The sequence below is a fragment of the Vigna radiata genome, chromosome 7, assembly GCF_000741045.1.
Source record: "Vigna radiata var. radiata cultivar VC1973A chromosome 7, Vradiata_ver6, whole genome shotgun sequence".
Lineage (NCBI taxonomy): Eukaryota > Viridiplantae > Streptophyta > Magnoliopsida > Fabales > Fabaceae > Vigna > Vigna radiata.
In genome coordinates this window covers 36,722,304-36,741,728 of record NC_028357.1, presented here as the reverse complement: position 1 = coordinate 36,741,728, position 19,425 = coordinate 36,722,304, and the positions used below count along the sequence as shown (strand labels likewise).

The 19,425-nt window shown below is 30.7% G+C and overlaps 2 protein-coding genes across 2 annotated transcripts; both read right to left on the bottom strand.

The window, feature by feature from the left end:
- Positions 1 to 2,152: 2,152 nt before the first annotated feature.
- On the bottom strand, positions 2,153 to 2,914 carry LOC106766387. Its single transcript, XM_014651117.1, has one exon. It carries the CDS (start codon positions 2,912 to 2,914, stop codon positions 2,153 to 2,155), a length of 762 nt encoding a protein of 253 aa, XP_014506603.1.
- Positions 2,915 to 11,154: 8,240 nt separating this feature from the next.
- Positions 11,155 to 18,542, bottom strand: LOC106769060 (protein STRUBBELIG-RECEPTOR FAMILY 3). Its single transcript, XM_014654521.2, has 17 exons — positions 18,367 to 18,542; positions 18,100 to 18,249; positions 17,821 to 17,950; positions 17,573 to 17,641; positions 16,208 to 16,273; positions 16,008 to 16,079; positions 15,847 to 15,918; positions 15,695 to 15,766; positions 15,539 to 15,604; positions 15,335 to 15,400; positions 14,631 to 15,004; positions 14,212 to 14,459; positions 13,507 to 13,778; positions 13,066 to 13,204; positions 12,120 to 12,256; positions 11,865 to 12,021; positions 11,155 to 11,424 (listed from the first exon to the last, which is right to left on the bottom strand). Exons 2-17 carry the CDS (start codon positions 18,197 to 18,199, stop codon positions 11,362 to 11,364), a joined length of 2,103 nt encoding a protein of 700 aa, XP_014510007.1. The 5' UTR covers positions 18,200 to 18,249; positions 18,367 to 18,542; the 3' UTR covers positions 11,155 to 11,361.
- Between the last annotated feature and the right edge of the window lie 883 nt (positions 18,543 to 19,425).

Genomic DNA, 19,425 nt, shown 5'->3' with positions numbered 1-19,425 from the left:
ACAAAAACCAAATACGAAGCAGATATTAATGCTTGTTCTATGGTTGAAAAGCATGTCTCTATGAAGCAATGGTGCAAGAATCTTTTCAGTGTATTATCAATGGTGCAAGAATCTTTTCTGTGTGCAATGCAAGAATCTTCACTGTTGAATGGCTTTATGAAGCAACTTCAGAAGCTCATACCTATCTCTGTTTTATCACAAAGCCTGTAGCTCAAAACAGTGATACTTGTGAATGCACAGTGGACGTTGTGTGTTAATATGCAGTGCAAGTGAATGTTGTGTGTTAATATGCAGAACAAGTGGCTAATATTTTAATTGGGTCTCAACTGAGATTTTTTTTAACAAGAGGGCATTTCAAACAAAGTCGCTTTCATTCCTCCAAATCTCTTCCCATATGCAGGTGAGTGAACAATACACTCATCCCGCAAATCGCTTCAATTCACTCTTCGCAATTCATTTGAAGTGAACACATTAAGTTTCCAATTCATCCCTCGTTAATTCTCATAAATAGTAAATAGTAAATTCACTGCAAATAAACACAACATTGATGAAACTTATTAATAATCACCTTTTACATTATACAGTTGAAATCAAATCAGCTGGTGCATCAAATCAACTGTTGCATAAGTGATCAACACTAAAAGAAAAGTTCAACTTATAAACTAATCTCTCATACATTTTCCAACTTCACAAAACATTTACTTGTTCGTTAAAATAAAATATATACATTCATCAATACCCATCGAACAAGCGAAGATATGAAACATTAAACTTATATCAATGAAAAAAAATATTGTAATATCTCAGTTTAGTTTTATTTTAAATTATGTGAATTCTAGGTTTATTTATTTTCCAATAATTATTATCCACTAAATATATATTTATTTAGTGCAAAAGTAATTTCACTTTTAATTATCCTTTAACAATATTAATATTCATTTGTCAGTAAGTTATTTTTTCCTTTATTTTTTAAAATATAATTTTAATAACCTATGCATCAATTTAATTTTCCAATTTTCAATAAAATGCACTAATCATCAATTCCTACTTTATAAACTTTCAACAAAAGAATAATAATAAACTTAAATTACTTATCCATATACTTATACATTTTTCAATATTATTATCTCAAACAATTACACTAATTACAAAATATTAATAATAACTTACCTCCATTTCTTAATTAATTTTTTAATCATATATTGTTTTAAAAATTCAAAAATATAAAATAATACATTTAAAAAAATTATTTATCAAAATCCAACCGTATGTATAAATATACTTGCATAATGGGAAAAATTATGCTAATACATCTCCTATTATTTTAAAAATTCAAAAAAATAAAATAATACATTTAAAAAAATTTATTGATCAAAATCTAACACAAATATAAATATAAATATAAATATACTTCCATCTAATAAACATATAATTTTTTTTACTTTATTTTCTTCTCTTTTGAAAATTTGAAAATAAAATAAATAATATATTAGATAAATAAATATATTATTCATCTAATAAACATCTAACTTTTTTTTAAACTCTAATTCAAAATTGCACAAATTTTAAATAAAAAATTATATTTAGAAAAAAAAACTAACTCTGAATTCAATTTCTAGGTAATCGAATTTTAGCTGGTTTTCGGGAAAAAAGAAATTGAACCGACCCCGTTCATATATGCATGGAAATCGAATTCCCACCTGTAATCAAAACTGTGTTCTCTGTTCTGTAGGTAAATATTACCTAAGGTAAAAAACAAACTGTGCTGCTGCTGCAGGAAAAAAAATCCACTCTTTCTATCGTATCAAACATTATCCAAAATCTTCCTGCAGAGGATAATTTCCAAAACATTGGCTCTATTCTACCAACAAATTCAGTTGTTTTTTAAATTCTTCTGCAGGAATTTTTTACCTTTTTTTTTGTTTTGTTTTTGGACTTTGCCATTGTCACAGTCCAAAGTTAAGACAATGTCCTATATCAGACCTTTGACTTACCATATTTACATCCAAACTGCACAAGTAATTAAGAAGATTGAAGAAAGTACAGAAATAATAAATGCCGACTACTCAGAACATCACTTCACACTTAGCTCACCTACTCAACGGTGGCTCACTGGTGGCGCCACCCACCACCGCTGCACAATCACTAAATCCTATATAAATATGAAACATTCCAATGACACAAGTGGATTCTCCAGAGACTCGCCGCCAGAAACCCATTTCCTTGCCGTCGCCTGATTCTCCTTTCTCCGGCAACTGTTTCCCGCCGTGCTTGTTATTACCCTTGCCGGGCAACGGTTAGTTTTTCTCACAGATGGGTTTCGACCCCCAACGGACCTAGATCCTCCGGTAGCCGGCGACCTTGACTGCCGGAAAGATTTCTCGGCTGGATCTCGCCGGCGAAGTGTTCCACCGCTGCCCGTTTTCTGAGTCGTTTGGTCTCTGCACTGAACCAGCCTCACAGACCTAACATTGTTCCTTGCACCATGCACTGTTCTCTCTCTTCTCTCAACGGGAAAAGAACGATTTTTCAGCAATTTGGCCTGAGATACATCGACCCTTTTGCGCGATTCGTGTCCTTGCTCGGTGATTGAAGTAGTGGTGGACACGGTTTCGCTCAAGCTGCAAACTTCATCCGAGGGATCTTCCGCTTTATAAATGGGCAAAGACTTCTTCTGAACTTTGCTCTGTTCATCTCTGACCTTGTATTGGAGTGGCTTTTGAGGTTTTGGTTTGGCAAAGGTTGTCGGATTCCGTTTCGGGGCTTCCAAGAGAACTTGCTTCACGGTCTCACTTTCTTCCTCTGTGCTGCTTTCTAGAGGTTTCTCTCGGTGAGTGAGATGTTGTGGAGAACCACGGAACTTTCTTAGTGGCGAGGTGGAGGTTTTGTGACTAGAACTCACACAACAACCCATTGTTACGTTGGAATTCTACACAGTTGGAAACCAAGTATTTGGTTCTTCAAAGAAGAAACATTATTGTTGAGGGAAGGCTCAAAGGTTTTTTTGGTGGTTCCATGAGTGAAGTTGGTCTTGCACAGCTAATGTTAGTTAAGGAACAGAGTGAATTGTTGGTGTCAAAGGAAGGATGCATTTATTGTCCTTGGAAAAGACAAGAAGCAATGAGGAAAAGTTAAAATGCACATGAAATGGGGTAGATTCATTTTTAGGCAACTAATTATCCCTTTTAATCTTGGAAAATAGAGTTGTAAGGTAAGTTTAAACAAGTGTGTTCTGTGTGGTTTTTTTGTGTGGTATTCGTCCCTCATCTGATGAAAGTGTTCGTATATATTGGAAAAGAGGGAATAAAAGGCGTTGCGTAGGATGATGGTGATATGGGGCTTTTTTATTAGGTATAATGGTTTATTGTAGGCTTGTATAATAGTTGATTTGTGTAATTGAATTGTCTGATGAAATTTGATACGTTGAAATGAGATTAGAAAGTTTGAATTATTTTTAGAAAAAAGGGATTGAAATTTGATGTGTTGAATTATTGATCTTGTAATTGAAGTAAATTAAGTTATTGAATTATGCATAATCAGATGGTTGATTATTTTGGTGTTTGTGGCTAGTGTTAGACTAAATTGAGGCTTGTATGCATAAATCTACAAAATTATGCAAACTCGTTGGGTGAGCATATACTCGTTGAGGTCAATGTTAGATAGTTATTGACTAGGTGGTCATTGGACGAGAGTATACTCTCTAGGCAAAACTAAAGTCAGATAAATCACTGACTTGGCTTTCGTTGAGCAATAATATGGTCAGTGGGCGAGCTCAAAGTCAGAGAGCTACTAACTTGAATGCGGTTGGGCAAGACAAGTCTCGTTGGAGGACTTTCATGATACATTTAGTCTTTGGGGTCCAGTGACGATCTTTTTAGGCGAGCTATCTGGTTATTGGGTGAGAGTACTGTTGAGCACTATTCGCAAAACGAATATGTATTCTTGCTAGGCGAGATTAGCAAAGTCCAACACAACCTTTCACATGTGCTTTTCTGGTTTATGTATATTTCTTTTTATGAATGTTAATATAATGGTTAGTTTGTAACGATAGTATAAGGACCTTTGATATGTTTATGTGTGATATGATTTTTGAGAGGATTTCAAGGAGAAATATGAGAAACTTTGATATGTTTTGTGTGATATAATTATTGAGAGAATTTCAAGAATTTTTTTTTTTATATTTTGTGATGTTTAGTGTATGCTTGACATATGAGAGTTTAGAAAGAGGGTATCATGCTATATTTCAATTCATTTAACTCATATAGAAATGAATAGAGTAGGAAGAGAGTAGTAAAAAGTCTTTACCCTAGACTTTTGGTCTTAGACGTGAAAGATTGATCTCGTGAGATTTATGACCCTACAAAACATAAATATTACTATTACATACTTATAGTGAAGTCTCAAATCAAAACATATATTTGGATAATTGAGTTTGGTCTCAAATCAAAACATATATTTGGATAATTGAGTTTGGAGTTAATTGTATATATATTTATATGATTATGATACTTTAGAATGTTTAATTTAATAGTTTTATATTATTGAATGACATGTTACATTATATCTTAATTTATCATTTTTTTACATGTGGTCATTAAAGTAAATCGTAATAATTATGATATTCTAAAAATAAAATATATTCAATTTTAAAAATTAGAAAATGAGTCAAAAGCATAATTTAAACTATTTTATTATATTTATTTTTATTTAGGTTTAATATCTATTTTGTCCCATCGGTTCATAACTTTTGTTTAAAATGGTCTCACTTTTATTTTAAAGTTTAAAATTGTCTTATATTGTGTAAAAACGATTCGAGTTGGTCCTTTTTTCTGATAGCATTACAAAAAATGCTAAGGACAGAAATACTGGTAGGATCAGTCCAATTGATGTAACAATGTTAAAAGTCTTTGACATGAATTAAATCCTCTTTATTACAATTAAATTTACTTTATCTTAATTAAAATCCAATTTACTATTATGAAATCCTAATTAGAAACTTATTTCTCCTCTTTGTTTTCGGGTTCTTCTTCTGTTTTTAGGTTCTATCTCTCTGTTTTCTGCCTCTATTACTTGAACCGTTTTTACACAATATATTCAAATTTAAAAATACCTGAGAGTAATTTATATCAATTTTAAAAATAAAATATATTCGAATTTGAGAAAATTTGGAGGAGAGACAAAATATAATTTTTATCATTTTTATCGTTAGAGTTGATATAACTTATTATAACTATTAACTATATTCAAATTCAAAGTTAAGAGTTAGCATTAACTTGTCCAAATAAAAAAATAATTAATTTTTAAAGTTTATGAATTAATGTCAGTTAGTCTGATTATATATATATATATATATATATATATATTCCATTTCTTAAATTTATAACTTAGCATAAATAGACTCTAACAAAAATATACTTAATTAGTTTTTACTTTTAAATTTGTAATAAGAATTTAAAGTTATTATTAGCATAAATGCGTACTCTCTTTAAATTTCAAAAGTTAATGAAATATATTTTTTATAATACGAAGAAGACTGTGTTGGCTTAAAATAATTTGTTTTATATCTAATTCCCTATTCAATTCATGCTAGAAAATATTTACTTTAGTTTTTTTAACATAAAATACTTTTTAAATTTCATATGTATTTTTTTATATTTTAATGTTAATTTATGTATCTATAATCTATAATAATCTATAACTATTAATAAATAAAAATTTTGTTGGAAACTATTTGGTAACTACTTTTTTATGTAAATATTTTATTTTGTCCTAATTAATATAAATGACCTTTATTAATCATTCTATCCTTTATATTTTATAAATATTTTTTTTATGATTACTTTTTAAAAATACACTTTTTATAAATTCAATAACATTTTTTTTTATTTTAATAATTAATAGAATTAATTTTATTTGCTATCATAAAGTAAAAGTATGCATTGCGCATATGTTTCTACTAATCATTTAAAAAACAATGTAAATGAAAACGATACTTTTAAGTATAAAAAACTAATTTTTAAAAAGTTAATATGTTGAAAAAGATAATAATTAATTCTTAAGTTTATTTTAAAATAAATTATAATTAAAACCTAATGGGAAAAAAATCTATATGTTATGTTATATGTTTAAAAAAATGACTACATTCATTCATGTATATATTTTACTAAGTAGCATATTAAAATAAAAATTATAATGAAGGGTTTTCTAATGAAATCTTATAAATTTTAGCTCGTTAATTAAAATCAAACTTTAGTTTTGTTGCCAATATTTTTTTTAATATAATTACTGGTAAACATATACTTTAAGAACTAATTTTAAAAACTAAAATAATCAGTCACTATATATTAATTAAGTTAGATATGATTTTTTGAAGTAAAAATTATAAATATCTAAAATAAGTTCTATTATAAATAAAAAATTATAATCATTTTATAAAATGAAATATAATTTTTTTCTCTAATATTATTTACCAAGTTTTTAACTACTCATACTATTAATTATAAATTAGTATCTAATTTAAATAAATTACTAATTTATTTGTAACTAAAACTTTGATAAAATAAAAATAGTGATTAATTAATTTTGTATTAGAGTTATAAGCAGTAAAGCTGATGGGTGCATTGGATTCTTCTTGGAGAAAGAAAACAAGACGAAACATTTTGCATGTGTGTTGCCTGCAGACTGTGCTAACAAGGAATTTCATAACCTGACAAACAAGCATTAGGGACAATCAAGAACAAAAACTCCCAATGTTTTATGTCAGTGTTTTCGATTGGCCATGTCTGTCAACATGAAATTAAGAATTAATTACCACTTCAGATCTGAGAAGGGCATGGACCAGACTAATAATTCTTCTTTTTCTTTTCTACTCATCATAAAAGTTTTAAAATAACTAAAAAAAGCAAATTACATATTCTCATTCCTGGCTTTATTAATTGACTTGATCCTTTAGTAAATGAAGAATCAACTTTCGATCAGAAAATTATTATTCAAAACACAGTTTGTATTTATAAAACTTTATACCCGAAATGTTTGTCAACAATAAAATTGTTAATTTGGTCTCGTCTATAAAGTTTGGTTCATATCCACATGAATCCAAGTTGAAAAAACTAATAAAATCAAATAACCCGCGAAAGAAAGAAAGATGGATTAGATCATAGTGGAAATTAAGTCAAGTAGATTAATCAGGCTAGGTTCAAGTTAAACTATGTTTAAGTTAAGTTAAGATGATTCAAATATATCTTATGTTAAATTGAAGGTTAAGACGAGTTGCATTGAACAAGATAAGTTGGTTCAAGTCGAAGATTAAGATAAGTTAGTTTGAATTGTAAGTCAATGTGAATCGGTCTAGACCAAATGTTGAACTTAGTTGATTTTGATTAAAAATGGAACCAAATCATTTAGGATGAAGGTTCTAAGTCAACTTCAATCAAAGGTCAACCCACGTTGGTCAAATTAAAGAATTGAATCAAGTCGATTTGAGTTAAAGTTCAAATTGAATTGATCGAAAGATAGAATCGAGTGGTCTGAACTGAATGTTAAATGACTTGAACTGATTCAACTCGACTTTTGATCTGAGTCAACTTATTTCAATTTTCAACCTAGATTAAATATCTTGTATCTATAAATTGATGAAAATTTTGTAACGAGATTAAATCCACCTTAACCTTAACTTTAATCCATTTTAAAAGAAAATTTTAGAAATTAAAATATTCTGAAATTCCTTCGTGGATTACAAATGATCTATGAATTATAAATCAAATCCACACCTTTAATCGATGACTTTTTAAGAGCACAAAAATCAAACAAGAATGGATTAAATAAAAACAAAATTAAAATTTCAAAATCAATCACAACTTTTTCATGTAAAAAAATCAAAAGGGTTACCCTTATGTTGAAAACTATTTCATGTCCTATAAAAATAGGTCAAATCAAAATATCACATTAATACAGTTATATTCAAAATGTAGGAGATGACTCTCAAAATTTAGAGTATTTAACTTGTCTTTTTGTTTAAGGGATTGGAACACTCATGTGTGTTGTCTTTATTTCCCAAGTTTTAATCATTGAAAAGTACATAAACAAAGGAATCCATCCAAGAAATTGGTGAGGACGTTAAAACTATAAAATCAAATCAAAAATAATTCATAAAAGAAGTATAACAACTACAAAGGAAGGATTACTACAATGATGACAAATGAACTTTGGAGAAAATATTTGAAAAAATTGCCTTCTTAGTGTATGAAATCCTCATTTGTACATAAAAAAAATGAATCATTATCTTTCTTTAGTATTTCTACAACTGAGTTTATATTTGGTCCCAAGATCATGATAAATATGATAAATAGGAAAGGATGTTTGCTTCTTAAAATAACCTAACTTATATATAGTTAGATATAAGGTAAAATTAAATCACATTATCAAAGTCAAACAATACTTAATCAATGTAGAATAATACGGTTTGAAACACTACACTTAACTAAAATTAAATTTCTCACAAATATATATATATATATATATATATATATATATATATATAATGATAATTATCTTATTTCTACACCTATATAATTGAAAATTTTAATTTTAATTCTATGACTATGATGTTTTCACTATTTTTTTTTATTTTTTTTTTCTTTTAAGAGTGGGAGTATCATCTCAATTTAATATTCTTATTTCTTTATAGTTGTAATAATTTTATTATTTTCAATTGAACTCTAATTTTATTAATGTAAAAATTAAATTTTATAATGACTTATTACGGATGTTATAATCCACTTATCATACTAAGTTAATCGATGATAAAATTATAAATATGATGAGACTTTTTATGTCAATTATACTTAAAATCAACATAAAAAATAGGAGTGCTAGCTCAAGCTAAGTTTCTCCACTCATAATTCGGTTTAAGTTCAGATCGAGCCAAGTCAACATGTAGATTAAGTTAAGTCGAGCCAAATCCACATTCAATTGAGTTAGGGTGGGTCTACGTTCATCTAAGTTGTGTTAGGTTCAAGTAGTATGATCAAGATCAAGTCAATCCAAGTTATGTTAAGTTTGTCCTAGCCTAGGTCAAGTTGGGTTGACCCAAACTCGATTGAATTGAGTTGAATATAGTTGATTCAGCTTGAGCCAAGTTCGACGAGTTGACCAGAGCTAAGGTTGTGTCTAGTCAAGGGAAGAGACTTTGGTGCATTGAACTACATTTGTCACAAGAATGTTGTGGAAACAAAATATCTTCTCCAAGCTTTTCCAAAGATTGAATCTTAAAAAGTACAAAACATATCACTTCGGAATATTATTATTAAGCAATTAGTCTTTGGAGGGACGAATCTTGATAGATGCACATAAGTTTAGATATGAGGAACCATTTATCTTCAAACTCAACGAGTATGCTAATCATCACATTGACCACATTGAAAAGCTCAACACACTCAAAATGAGTTTTATGAAGGCAGTCACAAAATCTATAATATTGTATATTTCTCCAATATTTAATATGAATAATTAAAAAAATAAATCTTTGTTTACAGTTTATTTCTAATGTCTATACATGATATTTTAATGTTGAAGAAGTTTCAAACAAAAAAAAAAAAAGATAATTATTTATATTTTGACTTGTTTAGTAGTTAAAACTACAAAGTTCAAACTAAAACATTAATTTATTTGTTTTTCTTTTGTGTCGTACGAACTTAAATGTCAAGATTAATAACAATTGAAAATTCATAATAAGAGATAAGGAAGAAATTAAAGATATTATAACTAGAAAATTCATAATAAGTTGTTGTAAAAAGATGACAAAACAATATTTCCTGAGACTGTAGTTTCACTGTCAGAAGTTGTGAGACAAATTCATCTGGTAAAAGAACGTTCTCCGCTTTGATATCTTCGAACAGTTTGTGGTACTCATTGATTTGCGACTTTATGTCCTTGTCTTCAACCATTTCCCAATGATAGTAATTTCCAACAATAAACCTTTGTCTAACTATATCTTCAACAATGTATTTGAGAATCAATGAATCTCAAACGTCTTTCGATTCCTTATAAGAACGAACAAATCATTAGAGAGTGCACTAAGTAAAGTGTGGCGGCATACCTTGTTTGCATGAACCCAATCTTCAACTTGTTTTGAATTTAGAAGGAGACTGGAGTCCGATTTTGAAGATGAAAGAGCAAAGACAACTCCGTACATGTCTAACAGGACCGACACACATTCTTCTGTTCGTGATCTTTATTCTATTATTGTCAGCTTCTACAACAAGGAAGAAGTTGAAGATATTATAACTAGATAAGAGCTTTTGTTAGAAAATGAAGATAACTTCAGATATACAAATAAGGTGGAGAAAGATCATGAAATATACATTTTGTTGAATTAAGTATTCTGTTTTATGACATTTTAATATGTAGCAACAACATATTAATATGAAGTAACAACAATAATACTTAGGTTTTGGAATATATACTTCTTTAAGTAGCATATAACCATTGTTATAGAAATTTTATATAACTAATTTTTTTATGATGTGGTTTTTATTAATTGTATATTAATATGTTTTGTATACGTTTCATTTTTTAATTGTTTAAATTTTTTACAACTTATGATACGAAACTCTTCAAAATAAAATTTCCTTGATAAATCATTTGTATCTCAATTCAGTTATCATGACGCTGAACAAAGTGCCACTAATCATTAATATAATGTAGTAAACACAATAAAGTTCATGTACGTTAACATAGTTGAAATTCTCTTGCCACGGTTAACATTTTTTATAGTAGAAACTTCAATTTTGAAAACGTTTAAAAGAATTTGCATAGATAGTTTGCATTGCAATAAGCATGTGTCACTTCTTGTACAATAATATAGTTTGTAAATTTTAGCCAGAAATCCTTAATATTGTAAGATAAATAATTAATTATATGATCAATGTAGTTATATAATTTCCTAAAGCGTAACAAAATACTTCTTTTAAGAACTTATTAGGAAGATATCGCGCAAGTTCTGTAGAGTACAAGAATTTTAAAAATTCTCATTTCCGTCCTTTTCAGATTGTACAATCTAGGAGTCAAAAAAATTCTCATAAGAAGATCTAATATTATGCTGGAAGGTCATGTTCATGAGTCACACCTCTTGTCTTACTATTACAAACATATTGGTATATGAAGTACTTGAAAAAACTAGATAATGTAAGAATTTTGCTTTTGGATAATACATACAACACAACAGACTCAAATATTAAAAAACGATTAATGACAATGAAAAAAATAAGATAAAAGAATGAATATGTAACATCCAGAAAAATTGTTAACCATAGCTTCTTTTACCGGCTATGGCAGTTCATCTAATTAACAGCTACACCACATCTACATCATTCGCAAGAGGTCCTGAACAATTTCTGACATTGCTGGTCGAAATTCAGGTTCATGCTGGAAGAAAAACAAATTGACAAGGCCATAAGAAAGTGATATCATATTATATCATTCAACCCTGATAAAGATACTGATTATTATTGCCACAGATAAAGTAGATAAACTGCATCAACCAGCATTATAGAAAATATGAAATGATATCCTTATTTCTTGAGAGGTCCTATGCAGGGAATTCAAGCGTGAGCATGTGAGCACCATATAAGAAAGAAGATTCATAAACACATTGTCTTAACAAATGAGAATTTTTAGACTACAAATGACAGGGCTAAAATGTAAACCAACCCTCGTTAATTGGTTGAAGTCATTGGTTTTTTGGTGATAAGCAGGCTCAATATCTGATTCTTGAAGATTAAATTTGTGCAATGAATCGTGAGACAAGTTGAGTGACTTCAACATCTCTTATTGGATTTGGCATTAAACAGTAGACAGAAAATTACCTGTATACATGAGGAAATAATGTCTGCAAAACGTGACAAGGATTTCTTAGGATATTCTGCATTTAAAGAAGGGTCAACCATTTTTGACAATGCATCTATGTCATGGAGTTGAGGGACTGCCCATCTAACCAAAAACTGCTCTCCACGAGCCAGTGAGCTACAAACACACATAATTAATGGTGCCTTAGCCAAATCCAACTCTTCAATTACGACTTTATCAAACACGAGTATTTAATAACTAAAAGGATCGCTAACCTGTCATAGGATTTTCGTCCAGTGAGGAGTTCTAGCATTACAACTCCAAAGCTAAAGACATCACTTTGAAGTGTATAACTTCCATTCTCGTATTCTGGGGCACTGTAACCATTAGTTGTGAGTTGGTGTCCCGACAACTGAAAATAGATGCACTAGTGTTAGCCATAGATGAACAATAAATGGAGAAAAGTTAACTTTTAGTTGCTCCTGTGAGCTATCTGACAAGCATAACAATCCCCACATGCATATGTGAAGTGAATTTTCAGAAATTGAGTGTAGGGACAACTTGGAATTTAAGTAATTTAGTTGCATATGTATCCTTCATATAGTTTGTAGAGCAGACCGATTATCCATTGGATTTAGGCTTTACCTAATTTTAAAGTCAAATTTGGTTAGCAGCCATCATGATGTACCTAGAAAGAGGGTGTGGAATGAACAATGTCTCTTTGAATCCTTTCAAACCTAAACAAGTCTCATAACTACATCCAGTTTTTTGGTATATGCAATATAAGGGGAAGGTAAGGTTGACCCATTCCAAAGTTTGTGCATACCAAAGGCCTCAGGAAAGCGCTTACTGGGATTTGGCTCCTCTAAAGTGCATCCTCACTTCGGAGTTCATAGGTGAAAAACATTGTGATAGTTGTTGGCTAACAAATCAACAGGTGAAATTAAAATAAAATACATGCTACTTGATACTAACAGTTAAGTCAATTGCCATTGGCCAATAACTGCATCTTATTGTTTCTCAAAACTTCTTCCTTTAGCAGTTTGATTTATAAACATAAAATGAAATACAAACACATGTTCCTATTTTTTCATATTTATTAACAATACAAGAATGTTAGAAAGCATATTTAAAAAGCACAGAAGAATCAAAACTTCAAATCCCCGAACTATGTATGTATCAGTTTGAAATTAAGTGAAAAAGTTAAAGCTGAAGAGTTACCCGACTTGCGGAGCCTGAAGATAGTAAAGAACCTAATCCACAATCAGAGACCTGAACTTCCAACTTGTCATTTAGTAGTATATTAGCAGATGTAAAGTTTCCGTGCACAATAGGTGGCTGAAAGTACTCATGCAAATACCTTTTTAATGAGAAGAAAGAAGATGATCAAAATTAATGCTGCCAACAAAATTACAACACTATTGTTAGCTGTCTAAAACATAAGTTCTTTATATGTGGAAATGTAGATCCAACTTGTCTTTATATTCTTAAAAATTACCTTGCAAGGATTGCTCATATTGCATGACTTAAGATATTATTTTTAATACCTGACATAAAAATATGTTTCCAACCTCCAGAAAAGATGGCATTGTTCACTAACAATATTGAGTTTATCAAGTTACATGAAGGAGTTAATGATTTGTGACTAAATGCTAAACTTACTCTAGAGCTCTTGCCGCTCCAAGTGACACTTGAATGCGATCATCCCATGAAAGGTTAATCTGAAGTTTAGCATCTGTATGTAATGCATCATGAAGGGTGCCATTACTACAATACTCATATACAAGTAAGTGTTGGCTATGCTCGGCACAGTAGCCCATAAACTTTACAATATTAGCATGTTGAATTTTGGAGACACTGGAAGCTAATTGAAGAAACTGTTCGTGGTTTAGGTCAATGGAAGAAGTAGCATTCAGCTTCCTGACTGCCAGTAACTACAATGAAGATAGTTTGAATGATGTTAGCATATGAAGCTCGACTTGAATAAGTGAAACTAGTAAAATAATTAGCAACTTATCATGTCAAGTGAGCACAATAGAAAAAATCTTCAAAAATCACAAAGCATCAGATTCATTACAAAAAATAATGTTTGTCAAGTANTAAACTGCGATGCATCTTTGAGACTATCGAAGATTGAACTGACTAACAAGGGATCTACAAGCATGTCTTTATTTCGACATTGAGAAATACTGTTCAAACTATTAAGAGGGAGCAAAAAAGATGAACAAATGTCTTTATTTCCCTGTACTTTTAAATAATGCTGTTTAAATAAATAAAAAATTAACTCAAATTGAAAATTTAACTCTTTTTCCCTTTCCTTCCATTGACATAAGAATGCCCAATTANGATAAACTAGAAGAACATTACCTTTCCATCAGGGAGTTCAGCCCTATAAACAGGGCCAAGCATGCCTTCGCCAATATAATTTTCTAGGGAAAAACTATTTGTGTATTGCTGAAGTGATGCAACAGTATAAACTTTGATGGAATTTGTTACAATTTGTCTTTTGGTNTCTTCACCAAAGATAGCTCGATTAATGATTAAATTCTCTCCAGGAATGATTGGGAGTTTATGTGGTGGCGCTGACTGCAAGGGTGGAAGTTTTGAACCCCATCCTACATTGTTTAATACATAAATGTTATTGCATTCTGAAATTGAAGATATTCTTTTTCCATGTACTTCACCCCATATAGAGTTTGATTTTTTGAATTGCAAATAGAGTTTAAGAAGTTATATTAAAACATGTAACACACTAAAAGAATAAAAAAATTCGTCATCAGATTTACCTTTCTCCTCATCATCAGTTGCTTCAAAAGGGGAGTCACTGCTTGTACGTTTATGCAAAGATCTTTTATACACGTTCATGTTGTGTTTCTTATAACTCTTGTTCTCTGGTCTTCTCTTAAAGCACCACAACATAAGAAGACAAACTCCTAATGCAATAAATGTTAAAAGGCNTGCACCAATAATCCAAACTAATTTCTTGGTTCTGAAAGACCTCTCAGCAATTGCAGGTATTGGAGCTTTTATGGTGGTAGCAGATGGACTANTGGCCACTTTCCAAGGTGATATTTCTGGGGAGGGAGCCATAGCAAGGGGTGCAGGGGATGCAGCTGGAGGTGATGGAATGATAGTAGTATTAAACGGATTCCCATCTTTTCTGCAAGGAAAATGTTACTATAANTAACATGTATGAGAGATCTGGTAATGGGGATTTGAATGAATTTATTTTACCACAAGGCCTTATGCAAAGAANCTAAGCCAAAAGTAAAAAGGCTTCAATGATCTGTAAAAGGATAATCTTAGCATATGGCTTTACATTTTATGTATATAAAACTAAAGTAGAAAATTTCGAATGTANCATCTCCATGAAGGACAAAANAATAATACTTGAACAAAGATTTCAGTTTAGCCAGAGAAAGAAGGGAGTTTGACTAAAATACCATTTAGAGCAGAAAAATAAATGCTCAAAGTGTAAACCATGACTCACCTGAAATTAGGGATACTCAACAACTCCGGAGGAATTGGCCCAGAGAATATATTGTTCTCTATATTCCTATATCATTATAAATTCACAGTGTAACTTAAACACAGTTTAAACTTCCTAAGCATAAATAGTAGATAGGTATATGGACAACAGTCATTTGACTCATTTCTATGTCTACAAAGAGATTATGGTTTATGAGAAATATACAGATCCTGAAGAGGGAGGTCCTGCAAAACAAAAAGGGTCCCAGAAAGTTGATTGTTCTGCAAATTTCTGCAAAATAAATAAAATTTTAAAAAGATGCATTCATTTCATTTAGCAAGTACGAAAGCACNAGCCCTNAGGTGGTAAGAGTTTACTCACAATGTGTTAAGAGATGACAAATTCCCCATTGAGGGAGGCAGCTGACCACTCAAGTTGTTTCCAGACAGATCCCTGTAGCAAGGAGCAGGATTTGTCATGGTGCAAAAAGTAAAGACACTGAAATATCAATGTGATTTAGGACATTTTCTTACATATTCATCAAATCAGTAAAGTGTAGAAATGCATCTGGAATTTCTCCATTCAGATGGTTATCTTTTAATGACCTAAAGGTGGCATCATATTCAAAATGAAGACACGGATTATGTAAAAATATAACAACTTAGCATGGAGACAAGCAATGCTATAAACTCACAAGTCTGACAATTGAGTTAATGAGGACAAGGCATNTGGAATGCTTCCATTTAATTGATTAGCTGAGAGTGACCTAAATTTATAAAAAAGAAACATAGAAACTAGCATAAGGATAATCAATTATGGATATGAATACAAATGATTTAGCAATAGCCAGTACAATAAAACAAGTCACGAATTTGGTGATTAAAGAAAACTTACAAGTTCCTTAAAGTAGGGGACAAACTGGATGGAATGGCCCCTCCAATCTGGTTGTTGCTAAGATCCCTGCCCAATTGAGGAATAGAAAGCTTTTTGAGGTTTTCATGAAAATGAAAGCAAAATTGCAAAACCAAAAATAAGAAAGTATATAAAAGAAATGCAACAATTTCAATATTCCATATTTGAAATCTTGCAATGCAAAACAAAGTTATTATTAGTTAATCAAGATCTATAATAGCTTCTAAACAGAGTTTTACCCTCTTAAGCAGTCCAACGAATCACTGTTTTACTTCCTCCCTCAACAGAGGCTACTGAAGATAAAANGGTTTGGGCAGGCAACAAAAAAGGGGAATTTACAGCAGCAAATGCTTACAAAATGTTAAATAATTTCCAAAGTTTGCAGGTTAATGATATTAGGAACAAGATATGGANAATTAAAGCACCCTGAAAGGATTAAAAAATTCATTTGGCAGATCACACNTGATAGAATTCTTACTAATCTACAGATATCCAAATGGAAAGCAACAAACTCAGCATACAAACATTATTTATAGATGGAGGAGACAACTTTACACGCTTTGAGAGATTGTCCAACAGCCTTTCAAATATGGTAACCACATCATAGATGCCGAAAATAGGAGCAAGTTTTTAACTAAAAGTTGCAGAATTGGATAAAATAAAATCTGGCCCAGTCTATGAACACTAGCAAGCTTGATGACTGTTTTTTATCTTTTGTGAGACACTTCAAGCCATGAGAGGCAATTTATCAGCATTGGGAATTGTACAAAGCCAACAAGGAAAAATTAAGCCCCTCAAGTCCCTCTGTCACGCAGAATAAGCCGCAGATCTCAGTCAAAGGGGAAGCTCCTACAGCTGGATGACATTGTTTAAATACAGATGGGCCTGTGCAAGGATTAAATGGCTTGGCAAGATGTGCTGAAGTTGTAAGGGATGAACAAGAAAGGTGGGTGGTAAATATGCAAAAATCGATAGTGAAAACTCCAGCTTTGGTGGCAGAATTATAGGGAGTTTATCTAGAGCTATCTTTAGCTAACGAATTCAAACTGTGGAGGTCTAAGTTGATTCTGAAATTGTGGTTACAGGCTTGATAGGCTCTAAAACAGGCTTTATTGCAGGTTGTAGTCTTGATAAAAACAGTTGCCAGGTTATAATCAAACATATTTACCCAGAAGCCAATCATTCTTGGCAAGGAAAATGGACATGGCATACAGAAGTTCATAATTTCAACGGGGAAAAAAAATAATACTCTGGATTGCCTCATTCAAATATATAATACTGAACTCATTGGTTTTGAAACAAATGATAATGGTCTTTACCGTTTCCTGAAAAATCAAACACACTTACAATTCTATGATGGATGGGAAATCCAAATTACTTCCCAGTTGTCCACTTAAACTCATGCCTCCCAGTAGCCTGTCAACCCAAATATAAATTTTAGAGAGCTGTATCTTAAGGGATCACATTCATCTTCATCAATTAAACAATTCAAGAACACCACGCAAAAGATAAAAAATAGTCTTTTTTTAAGAAAATAGAACACAAAACAAGACTGAACAACCAACAGTCGTTTAAGGAAGTGAGGAGAGACATACAAAGCAGTTATGTTGGAGAAGACACAACGCACACCTTGCCATTGTTCCAAGCAGGGATCTCCTCCTATGGCTTTCCACCCCTCAAGGGGTGGTGAGCCAAGAGCCACATACAAACTATTGATTGCCGCAACTGTGAAGTGTGAAAAATAATCACATTCAAAGAAAACGTCTAGCTAACACATGCAAACAGAATTGGGGTGAAGCTTTAATCTGACCGAAACAGAGCATCATAAAATTAGAAACGAAACTACAAAATCAGAACCCTGAATTATACTATACCATCAAGTGGATCAGTGTCCGCAACACAGAAAGTTGCACCGAAAATCAACATTGAAAAGAAGAAAATTTGGAAATTCATGTCTGAATTCCAACAACCCATTTCTTCCAAAGAAACTGTTTTCCTCTACTAACAGCACCTTTTTCCACAGCCTTCAACACAAGCCTCAAAAACGTTACTAAACACAGAATTGAAAATCGAAACAACAGAGTAAGCCAAAGGGGCAGACTTTGATGAGAATGAGGATAATTATAAGAAACGAAACATACCCTTTGGCAATCAGAGGCAAATAAAGTTGAAGTGAGGGAAGTTTGGAAGATGGTTGTGAGAGTGTAAAAAGAAGAGATGGTTCCAAATGTCCAAAGTGCATACAGATGGAGACAGACACACTCTGTTCTGCTGCTTTGTTCTCCTTTCCAAAAGTATGAGCTCTCAACTACTACAACAGCACTGACAGTGTTTTTGGGTTGAACGTTCGATTCAAATACCCTTTGATAAAAAGAATAAAAATTCAGATTCTTGGGTCCACAAACATTGGACCATCACTCTTCCCTTTATGCTTAGTGCTCATTGTAATTTATCTCCTTACCGTTAAAACAAACAACACAGAACTATAATAACAGGATTTTTAATTATATAATAATAGTTTGATATAACTATCTTTGTTAAAAATAATTTAATTTTTATAATCAATTTAAAGTTTTTAGAATCCGTTCAAAACTTGTATCAAAATATGTTATATTTTTATAATAAAAGTTTAAAATAAAAATAACGACAAGTATTCACGAAATCAATTGTACTACTACTTAGGCTTTCTTTTTTGGTCAAGAGGCCTTTTAAATTTAACATTTATTTAGAAATATAAAAATAATATTATTTATAATTTTTGGAAACTGAAAATAGAAAACTTTTTTCATCATTTCACCCTGTGCATTGATAATATTATTTGCACTGTTTAGTGCACAATTTTTGAATCAAATTTCATAACTAATAACATTTTTTTTAATCTTGTAATTAATGTTTTCTTTCAAGATTTAAATTTATAATGACGTTACTTAACATTTTATTTTTTGTGTTTTTATATTTCTTTATTTATTTTGAACGTTCTTAATAAAGAGTTTTGAACGTTTTTAAACAGAGAGGAAGTAAAAAATAATGTGAATTACAAAAAGAATTTATTAGTCTTTTTAAAAAACATATTGGTCTTGATAAATGTTTAGATTTATTAAACTGATGTATTCAAATGTATTTATTAGAAGTGTTGTAAATTTAGTGAAGTTACTTATATGGAAATCATTATTTTGTTGTTGTAGTTTAACCAAATATCT